This window comes from Hemiscyllium ocellatum, chromosome 1 (genome assembly GCF_020745735.1).
Source record: "Hemiscyllium ocellatum isolate sHemOce1 chromosome 1, sHemOce1.pat.X.cur, whole genome shotgun sequence".
Classification (NCBI taxonomy): domain Eukaryota; kingdom Metazoa; phylum Chordata; class Chondrichthyes; order Orectolobiformes; family Hemiscylliidae; genus Hemiscyllium; species Hemiscyllium ocellatum.
Genome location: NC_083401.1, coordinates 98,087,652 through 98,100,966, shown reverse-complemented (window position 1 = coordinate 98,100,966; position 13,315 = coordinate 98,087,652). Strand labels below are relative to the sequence as shown.

The following is a 13,315-nucleotide window of genomic DNA, read 5'->3' as shown; positions in this document are numbered from 1 at the left end:
TGGATGCTAGAGATCTGAAACAGAAATAGAAATTGCTGGCAAATCAGATCTGGCAGCATCTGTTGGAAAAAGCAGAGTTAATGTTTCATGTCTGGTGACTCTTCTTCAGAACTTAGAGTCATAGAGATGTACAGCACAGAAACAGAACCTTTGGTCCAACTTGTCCATGCCGACCAGATGTTCTAAACTAATCAAGTCCCATTTGCCAGCACTTGACCCATATCCATCTAAGCCCTTCCTATTCACATATTCATCCTGGATGCCTTTTTAAATGTTTTAATTGTACCAGCCACTCCCACTTCCTCTGGTAGCCCATTCCATACATGCATCGCCCTTTGTGAAAATGTCCCTGAGGTCCGTTTTAAATCTATGCCCTCTAGTTCTGCACTTTCCTAACCCAGGGAAAAAATCTTGTCTATTTACCCTATCCATGCACCTCATGATTTTTATAAACTCTAAGGTCAATCCTCAGCCTCCAATGCTGTGGGGAAAGCAACCCCAGCTTATTCAGCCTCTCCCTATAGCGTAAACTCTCCAACCCTGGCAACTTCAAGGTTTCTTTGATAGCACCTTCCAGATTTGACTTCTTAACTCCTTGGATTAAGGCTACAGGTGGAAAGAAGCCACATCATGCAAATTCGCTTCCAAGTCTCTCTCTCGAGTTGGAACTGCATTGCCATTCTCTCGCCATTACTGGCTCCAATTCCTGGAATTACTGAACAGTACTCTGGATGTGGCTATACTAACTGGACTGTATGGTTCAATTGCTCCCATTTCTTGAGGGCAATTTGATATAAACATATCAACAATGCTGGCCTTGATAGCAACATACAACATTGAAACATCTGTTTCAGCTGCAGTGTAACTTTTTTTAAGCCATGTAGGCAAGCTTTAATTGAATTGAATTTATTGTCACATGTACTGAGGCACCGTGAAAAGCTTTGTCTTGTGAGCAATACGGGCAAATCACATAGCTAAATAGCGTAGATAAGTTTTAAAAAATAGGTAAACAGTGGCAAAAACCAAAGCCATAGGTACAGGTGAATGCGAAGAGTTTGAGTCCATTCAGTATTCTAACAACAGTAGGGTAGAAACTGTTTCAAAACCAACTGGTGTGTGTTTCAGGCTTCTGTACCTTCTCCCCGATGGTACAGTTTTTTTTAAGTATTAGTAACCAGTTACCGTCTTGGATCCCTTATTGTTGCATGCAGTATGGAAAATAGAGGATGAAAGCATGGGAAGGGTTAAAGCATGAAAAGCACTGGTGATCTCTGGTCTGTGGAAGGCAGGATGGGATAAAAGTAGTGGAATGCACTTTCAGCCTTAACCCTATTCTGCTAATTGGTGTAAGGTCACTATGGCGAGATGAGAGAACACCAAGTAATAAAGCAAGTTTTTCTGTTAAGTGTTATTATGACAGGATTGGGACCATAAATATTTGGGACATGACATTAAAATATCTAATTAATAATAGAGTCAGCTTGAGACAGGAGACTATTGTAATAGATGGAATAGCTAAATAGCTATCGTGACCAGTTAGTCTGGAATGGAAGATCACTATAGCAGAGTTAGCAATACATATCTAACCGTGACATTAGAATAACATTTAAGTTAAATGTACAACTAAAGAGATAATGGGAACTAACATCACTGGTTTATTGTGTAGCTAGAGTGAGGTACTTTGATTAATATAGTTGGACATGCTGATAAGCTAACAGAGACATGATTTTTTAAAAAATGTAAAAATCCACAGACTGAGGTTCATGGGCATTTGAGAATCTGCTTTCTCAGTGTCACAGTTTTTTAATTGTAAATAAAAGACCTACTTCTTGAAGAACTCTGTCTCCTGGTGATTCTCTATATTATTTCCACAACAGCAGCTAGTGAACAGCATGGTAAGTTTTAGCTGTGCAATGCATTGTGGTAGTGAGCAGGCACTATGAAAAGAAATGTTGTTTGTAATTTGTTCAAAGTACAGTTAACCTGTGCCCACTGAATTATGCCCTGAGAAATGAACAGATTAGCTAGTTTGTTTATTTGGAACAGGTGCAATGCACCTGTATGTTCTTTGTCTGTTCATAAAAGAATGTATTTTAACATACGCCGCTTCCAGTATACTCAAGTGGACAGAGTCCAAAGACTATCCTACATTAGTACAAAAACAATATGTTGGAGAAAACACAACTGTACTGGCAGCTTCTGTGGAGAAAAATGAGTTAGTTATGAGTCTGATATGACACTTTTTTCACAACTGTCTTGCTGAGTTTCTCCAGCACTTGTTTTTATTTTAGATGTGCAGCATGTGCATTATATTAGTTTCACTTGAATCCTAAATGGTTGACAGTGCAATTTTTCACTCATTACCTTGTGCTGGATAATCCTTAAACAATTTATAGAATTGCTTCTAATGCTAGACTTTGTTGGAATTTTCCAAGTACAGGCAGGTTTGGTACGTTCATTATCTTGTTTAAAAACCGACAGCGACAGACATTCTATTTAATACAATCTGCTGGTATTTTAAAATAAAGGGATTCCATACTGACTTGACTTCTACGCTACTTCAGATACTGAAATACTTATTTGTTTAATAGGCTGTATGTCTCAGTGTTATGTTTTGACTAATCATTGTCAAGCTGACAGGTTTAAAGGTTATGGTCTAACGGTTAACTGTGAATCACATTAATAGATGTCTCCTTCTTGGTAACACCCGTACCAATCTCAGTTCATGAAACAGCACTCTCCTCGTGCAGTGTAAGTATTGGTTTTACCCTTTAATTTAATACTCTAGCTATAATCTTGTTCCAAAATATGGTAAACTTTGGAATTTCTTTGATATGTGATTTATCTAACTGAAATCCATGCAAGTTTTTAATCAGGCTAATTCCACGTCTTCCAATGATTTCACATAATTTGCAACATTGAGAGAAACTCTTACAAGTTAGACATCCTGTGCAGTTGGACCTAAGATTTTATGGAAATAATATTTGGGTTATTCAACAGTTTAAGATACGTGACTTCTTATATAAATCAAAGAACAAAAATTCATCTTGAGTTTCTCATACTTCAAATATTGCTTTTTAAATTGCTAGTTTTATCTGTCTTCTGAATTCTTAAATTTACAATTTATAGAAAATATGATGGAACCAATTGAGCAATTTCTTTGTATGCAGAGCTTGAACATCCAACTGAAATATTCAACAATGGTCAAAAGTAAATGCCATTAAGTAAATGTATATTTATCCTCACTTGGCATGTAACTTTTGTGTGCTGTATGTACAGTTTATTAATGTACATGCTTACTCAATGTATCCTGACTTCCATCAACATAAAGAAACACAGTACGTGCCAGCAATTTCTCGAAACATATTAACATGTTGTCCATTCGACCTTCTCAGAAATTGCTTTCCTACTTGACTAACCCAGGAATATTTCACAAAAGGGTCTCGATTTGACGGTCTCTAGATTGGAATAATAAATGCTTTCATTTTACTGTTTTTTTTTATTTCTGCTGTAGTGCTTCAGCATGAAACTGACGAAGGTATCCTAATCAAATATAGGAGCTAGGTCATGTTGCAGCTGTACAGGACATTGGTTAGGTCACTTTTGGAATATTGCATGCAATTCTGGTCCTTGTCCTATTGGAATGATGTGAAACAAGAAAGGGTTCAGAAAAGGTTTACAAGATGTTGCCAGGGTTGGGGAATTTGAGGCATAGGGAGAGGCTGAATAGGCTGGGGCTCTTTTCTCAGCCTCTGATGCTCCAGAGGAGTAACCTTTTTATAAAGGTCTATAAAATCATGAGGGGTGTGGATAAGGTAAATACACAAAGTCTTTTCTCTGAGGTGGGGGAGTCCAGAACTATACGGCATAGATTTAGGGTGAGAGGGGAAAGATATAAAAGAGACCTATGGGGCAACTTTTTCACACAGAGGATGGTACTTGAATAGAATGAGCTGCCAGAGGAAGTAGTGGAGGCTGGGACAATTGCAGCATTTAAGAGGCATTTGGATGGGTATATGAATAGGAAGGGTTGAGAAGGATATGGGCCAAGTGCAGGCAAATGGAACTAGATAAGGTTGGGATATCTGGTCGGTATGAATGAGTTGGACTGAAGGGTCTGTTTCCGTGCTGTACATCTGACTCTAAGTGCACCTCTTCAAACTGATGAATTTGCCTTGATTTGACTGCACTAATATTTGATGAGATGAGTTTGGTTAAATAATATCACCCACCATGTTAGCAGATTTGTACTTAGGGCAAAGTTAATCATTACTCATAAATTGCAGGATCTCTTTATATTATGTCCTGAAATTCCTGCATTTGAAGGAAGTTCTACAATAAGCCATCCCTGTATTTCCTATCTACCTGAGGAGCATTGCTTTTAACTGTGTATGTCATTCAAAGTTAAACTATGAAATTCTGTTAATTTTTTTCTCCCAAATTAATTCGGTTTATCATGTTAAAGGAGTATTATAATTATATTTTACAATTGCCAATATTACTTTTCTGTGCCATTATAATAACAATTATTTCCTCTTTTCTGTTAATATGCTAACACTTATTTTCAGGTTACAACAGACTGTGTTGCACAATAGATGGTTTTAAACGAGATGCATTGATGGGAGGTATGCATCCAGAAGAGAATCTTTTATGAATTGACTTTGCCCAGTAATCATAATAATTACTAGGCAATCAGTTGGATGTTGAATTGAATTCAGTGGTCACGCTTCCAAATCCACCTTTGGGCTTTTGGTGCATAGTGGTGGTGTCCGTGTCTCTTAACCAGGAGGCCAAAGTTCAAATCTCACTTGTTCCAGAGCTGTGTTCTAACATGTCTGAATATGTTTAGAAAATATCCTGTTGTCATAAAGGCACAGGCTGAAACTGTGCATACAAGAATGTATGCCTCTGCAAGTAACAGTTTGTAAGTATTTCAGACTTAGGTCTAATCATCTAATTTTACAACCTGGTGTTCTAAAGTCATTTAATATTGACAATGTGATGCATTTATTTAAGTATTTCGTAAATGCTGTTTTTGTGAAGAACAGTCTTTTTTTTTCTGCTTCATATTGCAGTAATGATTTTATAACTGCAACTGCCTCACTTTACCCAAACCATGTAACACATAGGCCATTAATTACTACTTTTTAAAAAATATTTTTATTGCAAGAGATTTTTTGCAATAAACCAACAACAGCACAACTTAAAAACAAAATGCCAACTGAACAAGATTACACCCAAGTGCATGTTGTTTTGTATGTACAAGGTAAATGAACATAAAAGAAAAACAAATAATGCTCAGCGTAATAACACACAGTAGCTCTTAATCTTTGAGAGTATTAATGCATATACATTCGTATGTTTTGTAATTCTTCCTTTCAGGGTATTAGATTCATTCGACAAGATCATCATGGCTATATAGAAGCCCTTATTAGAATGGTAGATATGTCTGTATCTAGGTAATTCAAAAAAGGCTGCCAAGTCTTAAAATCTTCAGTTATTTGGTGCACCATACTAGTGAGAAAGTCTAAAACGATATGCTACATGACTAGCTCACACCAACCTGATAGACCTAGGGGGTTTTCGGACACCCAACACAACAGAATATTTTTACTCGCAAGAAGTAAAGATATTAAGGACATCCCCGTGAATGTCTAAGTAAGGTACCCTGAGCACAGAAACCATAAGGTCCATCTCCAATTCACTCCCTAAGATCCTCTTCCACATGCCTAATACAGCACTCCAATATGTATGAAGCTACAAGCAGTGAGTAAGGGTGCCCATAGTCATTCTGCATTTGGGGCATATACGCTCACTCTGAATTTTGAGAGACGATCTGTGGCAGAATGGGCCCTATGCATAATCTTCAGCTGTATGGCATGTGTCCTACTACAGATTAAAATCCTTGTATTTTGACAAATGTCCTCCCATATCTCCGAGGGGATCTCAATCCCCAGCACTCTGAAAGTCGCCCAACCTAGTCTGAGGGGCCACTCTCCAACAGATGATAAAGGGTGCTTCTGGAGAGTGTGTTCTTAGCACTGGGCACCCTCTTCACTATATCAGCTCTGTAAGGATCTGTTAAAAGGTTAGTTCTGTTTTGAATAAAGTCCTTGATCTGAAAAAACATGGAAGAGATCTCTACTAAGTAGTCCGTTCTTGAGTTATTTGGTCAAAGGATAGCATAGCTTCTCCCTCCAATAAGTCACCCAAGCAAGACACAGTTTAAACCCAGAATCCATTATCCCCAGTTGGAAACCCGGCATACCAATTATACGGCTAAGAAATTAGGTTTTGGCTATATTACCCTTGATGTGACGCATCGCCTTCAATGCCTTAACAGCATTGATAATTATTGGGTTCAGACAATACTCTGTAACTGCCCTTTTCTTGTCTTAGAACAGCAGCCTAATAAGGGCGACACCTTTCCTGGGAAGCTTCAATATCTATCCATGTTGACACCAAGTCCTCTCGGGCTGAGTCACTAACATAGGATAAAAGAGAACTTCATTGATAGTTTTTAATATCAGGGAGGTCTGCTCTCTCCCCTCCCCCCCCCCCCCCCCCCCCCCCCCCCCCAAATCTATGAGACAGTTGCAATTTGTTTAAGTTGATAAGGGGTCGTTTGTGGTAGATGGAAGAGCTAAACCAGTCATTTAAGTTTCCTGTCTGTCTGTCTGTCTAGTCAAGATCATAGGAAGAATTTGCATGGGTTATAGCAAATGAGGGAGGATGTTCACTTTAGTAAGAGCTATTTGACCTAGCTGGGATAGTGGATGTAACTCCCATATTTGAAGGTCTTGTTTAATTATGTCAACCAAATGAACAAAGTTAGCCCTAACTAAGTGATCCAAGAAAGGAGTAAGGAATATACCTAAAATAAGGCCCCCCCCCCCCCCTCCCAAGCCATTTAAAGGGAAATCAGGATTCACCCTTGACGTTAGATATTTCCCTAAGACTTCCCATAAGCATGGCCTCTGACTTTGTAAAATTGATCTTATGGCCCCAGAAAGGTGTTAAATGAATTGATAAAATGTATCAGGTGAGGTCCCAAAACTGCTGGATTGGACAAAAACGTAAGAACATCATCCACATACAATGTAATCTTATGCGACTTCAAATCTACCCCAAAATTAAGATTATTCAGGACCCTATAGATGGCCTCTGCTCAATCATCAACATAAATAACAATGGCAAAAGGGGGCAGCCTTGTCGACTACCCCTAGAAATATTACAATTACTGGATCGCACACCATTGGTGAGAGCCGAGGCCAGAGGATTGCGATAAAGGACCCTCACGCACTTAATAAAAAGTTCACCTAGACCAAATCGTTCTGAAGTATAGAAGAGGTATGGCTATTCAACCCAAACAAATGACTTTTCTGCATCTAAGGAGATTACTAGTCGCTGAACAGATTGTTGTTGACACAACATATTGAGTAATCTCCTAACATTAGGGGAAGTTCTGTGGCCCTTTATAAAGCCTGTCTGGTCCTCTTTGACAATGGAAGGCAGCACAGTTTCCAGCCTTGATGTAAGGATTTGGACAGGATTTTGAAATCAACATTTAAAGGTGAGATGGGCCGATAAGAAGCATAATCTTCCAAATCTTCCCTTTCCTAAGAATAAGAGAGATACTAGTCTCTCCAGGATGGTGGAAGGCAGTTGTGACTGTACAAGTGGTTGAATATGTTAAGCATGGGCCCTGACAGTATGTTTACAAATTCTTCACAAAATTCACTAGGAAGGCCATCAAGATCGGGCACTTTCTGCTCTGAAGCTGCTTCAGAGCCTCCTGCACTGTCGAGGGGCACTAAGGCAAGACACTTGTTCAGGGGTTATCCCTGGAAGATCCAAGTTCTTGAAAAAAGCCTCTATCTTAACCCATTTATCCTCACAACACTCAGCCTGATATAATTTCGTGTAAAATTTCTGGAATGCTGCATTAATCTTTTTGGAATTGCAGGTAAAAGTCCCAGTCACTTCCCTAATTGAGGTAATGGTTTTGTGGAGTGGGGGCTCTTTTTCCAGGCAGAATATGCTAAATATTTACCCGACTTATCACCATGCTGAAACAGCCTTTGTGGGCCAAAGTGCTGTGATTCTCTGCAGCTTAGCCACCGAAGGTTATCAAAGTATATCCTCTCAGCTGCCCTCAACCATGTCTCGAGTAAGTGTTGCTGTTTTCCTTTCTGCCACTTCCTACTGGCAGAGTAAGAAATAATTATCCCCCTGGCATAAGCCTTAGCAGTTTCCCAAGTAATGGATGGGTTCCTGGCTGAATCTGAATTAATGGCTAAGGAAGATATGAATGCCTTAGAGAAATAATCAATCAACTTACTATCCTTAAGAATAAAGGGATCTATTTACCAGTGTCTCGAACACGTTATAGTGCCCTTAATCTTAACCAGTAAGTACACTGCTGCATGATCAGAAATGGTAATATTCCCAATTGTGCAGGATGCCACCAAATCTAAGGGTATTGTAGGAATAAGGAAAAGGTCCATCCTTGTGTGGCAGTTTTACGGGTTAGAGAAGAAAGTTAAAATCCCTACATAGGGTGGAGCGGCCTCCAGACATCCACCAACCCTAGTTTCATGCACACATATATCCACTAATTGCTTAGATTGCAAAGAAGGCATGGGGGGGCCTTTGTGCATTCTGTATACCGTGGGATCCATAAGACAATTAAAATCTCCCCCTATGATAACGTGTCGTGATGCAAGATTGCTCCATTTGGAAGATGTATCTACCAGGAATTTAAGGGGGTGTGCGGGGGGCACTAAACATTCAAAATACCATATTCTTCCCCCTGTATCAAAGCTGTGAGGATTATGAACCCCTGTGAGAGTCTTTAGTACAATCTAGTAATTTAAATGGAAGATTCTTCCTTACCAGTATGGCCTGTCCCTTACTGCTCATATTAAAAGACGAAAAATCGACCTGATCAAACCCACCTTGCTATAATTTCAAATGTTCCTTGTCATCAAGGTGCATCTCCTGCAATAGGGCAATATTCACCCCCTCCTTTTTTTCATATGGGAAAGTACCTTTTCCTCTTGACTGGTGAGTGGTTCCCTTTAATGTTCCAGGTGCACCATTTAATAACATCATAAACCATAAGATTTGAACTCCAGAGAGGAAGAACTTGAATTGCAAATTGCTGAGTATCAATGAAAAGAGACTCCATGCCTAAAAACTACACTAAATAAAACTGCTACAAATAATCCGTTCTCAAACTTTACAAAACTACATTCATACAAAACCAAAAAACACAATGTCAATGGCGCTCAATAGGGGAATTAACCCCCCACCCACTGGGGGCACTTAGACATCCCAAAATCTTATCTTCTGTCCCACCACCAATATGGCTTCTAGGGCAATTAACTATAAAACCGGGCTTGAACTGTCCTTAGACAGACACTTAGCCATCACAACCATCTTCATAACTCTCTCCAGTTTGAGACGCACCCTTGTCCCAGAAAAGTGAGAAAATAGCAATGTTAATGAAGAAATTAAAAGTGAGTACTCTACCCAACCCTGACTAATTTAACACTGGTTAATATCAGAAAAATCCAACAAACTTTGTTTAAGAAAACAAAGAAACATGGTTATCTATATCCATTAAAACATCCAGCCTACTTTAACGTGTCCACAATGTTTTTTGCTTTCTCTGAAGAGTCAAATGAGTGCATGGATCCATTGAAAGAAATATGGAGCACTGCTGGGTATTTTAACTTATACTGAATCCAGAGTTTCCTTAGTCATCTGATATCATCAAAAGACTTCCTTTTCCAAATCACCACTGCTGAAAAGTCCCAAAAGAATATAATCCTGGAGCCTTCACGAATTCAAGCTGTTGGGTCTATCCCCTGGGTTCTGGAAACTTCCATCATTCTTTTTGTCCTCAACTATGAAATCGCACAAGGACCGGGTGAGTGTGCTGGTTCAAACTTGACCCGTGCGCCTGTAACCCGATGAACTCCTTCAATCTTCTCCCGCCCTACATGAGCTTCTTTGTGAAGGAATCGCGGCAGCCAGTTCTTGGGGGGGGGGGGGAAAAAAACTTCCTAGCTGACCGTCTTCCATTTCCTCCGGCAGATCAATGATAACGAAAATTCTTCCTCTTGCCCCTATTCTCGAGGTCGTCAGCTTGTTCAGTTAAAATACAGACCTGTTTCTCAAGGGCTTGGTTCCACTCCTTAGAAGAATCGATCAGTCTCTGCCATTGCGGTTCAGCACGCAACCTTGTCCATTCTCTTTTCAAGACTTTCAAGTTGCTGCTCATGTTTTTAGAGCACAGCTGAGAGCAGGTCCCAACCTACTGTGAGCCTTTCTTCAATCGTGGCTTCAATTGTTTTTTGCAACTTTGCAAACTCTGCGACCAGAGCCTGGTAAGTGACCGGGTCCATTGAACTAGCAGAGGAGTTCGCAGCTGCAGCTGCGGGTGTACTCTCTTCTTCTGATGAGTGCCCCGCGTGTTTGGACTTAATCCTTTCCCATGTTTTGTCATTTCTACTTGATAAAACAGGATTAGTAAATATTGTATAGCTCTCTTGGTGTTGAATTTTAAATAAATGGCTTAAGTGGGGTGGGTTAGTACACCGCTTTGCCTGTGCTATGATGCAGAGCCACCAAAGCAGATCCTTCGGATCTCTACCATCTTGGATCCCCGACTTTTGCTTTTACGAGTGTTTTGCATAGTATTCCATCATATGCTCAGTTTATTATTTTTTACAGAATGCAAGTATTTTGAAATAAATGACCAGTTGACTCTGAGGGGGAGAAACGTTGAGGTCGTGAAAAAATTACCGCTATTCTGCTTTGCTTTGACAAATTTCATCCGGAGGAGAACACGTGTAATAATGTTGATTTTCTTAAATATGGGATCATCAATTCAGATTATATGCTTAAACTAAGCATTTCTGATCCAGGGCATGACCAGTTTTGACAAACTGACCCTCAAGCTACTTGATGCTGTAATCATGTACTTTTTTTTTGTTTTTCTTCAGTCATTTAAAATACTTGAAAATATTAAGAACATCAATAAGTGAGATCTGCCTAAATGTTCGCAGATGATTTTGAAATTTTTAATTTGTCAAGAAAGCAGTTAATCCTCAGTGTCCCCCAAGCATGTGGCCTGAATGGAGAATCATTCAGGCCTTTTCCAGTCTGCACCAGGATATCCTTTATACACAAATATCAACTCCACATCACTGCCCTTCCTTAATGCTAATCTGATGTCATGCTCAGAATGTGGTTGATTTTAGTTTTGTACTTCTAATAATATCCTTTTTATTAAATGACTGCCACTTTTGTCAGATTGGAAGTTGCATGTCAATATTATGATCCCTTTTTTGTCTGCACAAATGTGCATGCTGCTGAAATAGTAAAATTGCCCTTGTATGGTTCTAGTTCTGCTGCTTGTCTTGATTACTGATCCCTTGATATTGTGATTTTATTCATTACTTCAAAGTTGTTTTTCAAAGCAGTTTAAGAATGGATATCTCAGAACATATGCCATCTAAGAGAATGGGTTTGCAATTGTTGACAAAATATGTTAATGAGCAGTTTGCTTTTGCCTTCTGAGAGATGTCTTCAAATTGCCTCTGTTAAATTGCTGGACAGGTCTGTGTCGAATTGAGAAAGCAGTGATATTTTGTAAGGATGTTTCGCTTTAGCTTTGGTCTGAAGGATAGTGTGGAAACATGCATTTTGACATCATTTCATATCTTTTTAGGCTTCACATCTGGTAGAATTTTTATTTTTTATTTTTTATTTTCTGTTTTGAGTTTTCATTGCAGTGTAGAGGAACTATCCTTATTTTTGGAGAGGGGGAAAAAGGGTTGGAGCATAATATTAACTGCATTTATGCCAATTTAAAACAGTCCATGACGAAGAAATAATGTAGAGTTTTATTTTTTGAAAAAAATATCAGAACAAGCCAATTCACTTCACAGGTTACGAAGTACTTTTCAAATAGTCACTTTTGTAATGTCGCAAAATGCAGCAATCCATTTGTGCATTGAAGAGGAGAGAAGTATTGGATAAGCCCAGTAACTCAAAGGCAACAATTGGGATGTAAGGTTTATTGATTTATCCATCATAGTTGTTTTTAAAATGTTTGAGGGAAAGTAATGAGAAAGATAGTAAAACCAGTGGACCTGATATTATATTAAGTGATTAAGAATAATTCCTAGTCATATAATTAACCCAGGAAATGTTGTTTCTTTTCAACCGTAGGTTGTACACATCACCAAAGAGGTTGCCAACCCCAGTTCAAAAAGCTTTTAGTCCATTGCAATGGTGCAGACAAGTACTGGATCATCCAAATTCAGAAATGGAATCAGCAAAAAAGTCATTGATACATAGGCTTGATCAAACATTAGCAGGTAACTAATCAAGTTCCTTCACTGCTTTAGTGGAAATTTAAATTTGATTGTCTGAAATAATTCTTGATATTATATTAGCAATTTTTTATTCAAATTGGTACTTATCGTTTTTGTCTTTTCAAGTATTTGATTGCTTTCACGTGTGGGTAAAAATGTACATTGCCTAATAATTTCCAATTGGGGAATGTTGAGTTCTAGCCATGTGCAATATAATGGTCAAAACATTTTTCTCAAACGCTTCTCGAGACACTCTGAGGCTACTATTTTGCTTTTTAGAGATGCATTTTTAATTCTCATGATTGCCTTTATTAGGTGATCAGTCATGTAGTAACAATTATTTTTTGTACACGTGTGGAGGCATGGGGTATTTGAATTCTCCGAATTAGAGGAAATTCACAATATCAGTCGTCATCACTGTTTTGCTAAACTTGAAGTCACACTCGCAAGGAAAGCAGAATTTTGAGCCGTAGTATTTAAGTTGGCATTAAGAAACACGTATACATTATTAACAAATGCAACTTTAGAAAAGTAATTGACCGACTAGTTGACCACAGTCATTATCTTAAACAAGCTTCATATGGACAAGTCAGGTTATAGCTAAACAGTTGGATGTTTGTCTCTCACAGTCAGTGCACCTCAAGTCATTAACAACTTGAGGTGCTTTGAGGTGTGGTAATGAAAAATACAAATCCTTATGGGGAATAAACTGTTCAATATTAAATTACCGAGTTGACATGTTCATTACAGTAGTAATGCGCATACAAAGTGCTATTCCTGTGACAGGAGAGAGAGCAGTTTGAAACCTATGCTGCTGCTGCTGTTCCCTCCAATTTGTCCCCATGATTTGACTTTCCTGGATCATTTTGTCACTTCCAAGGGTAATATCCCCCTGCTCCTGTATATTTTGATCATTTGATGCAGTA

General features: G+C 38.7%; 1 protein-coding gene across 2 annotated transcripts in view; it reads left to right on the top strand.

The window, feature by feature from the left end:
- slain2 (SLAIN motif family, member 2) overlaps nucleotides 1-13,315 on the top strand; it is a 64,024-nt gene that overhangs the window by 13,191 nt on the left and 37,518 nt on the right. For both annotated transcript variants that reach the window (XM_060824388.1, XM_060824378.1), the window contains exon 2: nucleotides 12,244-12,392. In XM_060824388.1, the coding sequence (XP_060680371.1) occupies nucleotides 12,244-12,392 (149 nt within the window). The remainder of the gene's footprint in view (nucleotides 1-12,243; nucleotides 12,393-13,315) is intronic.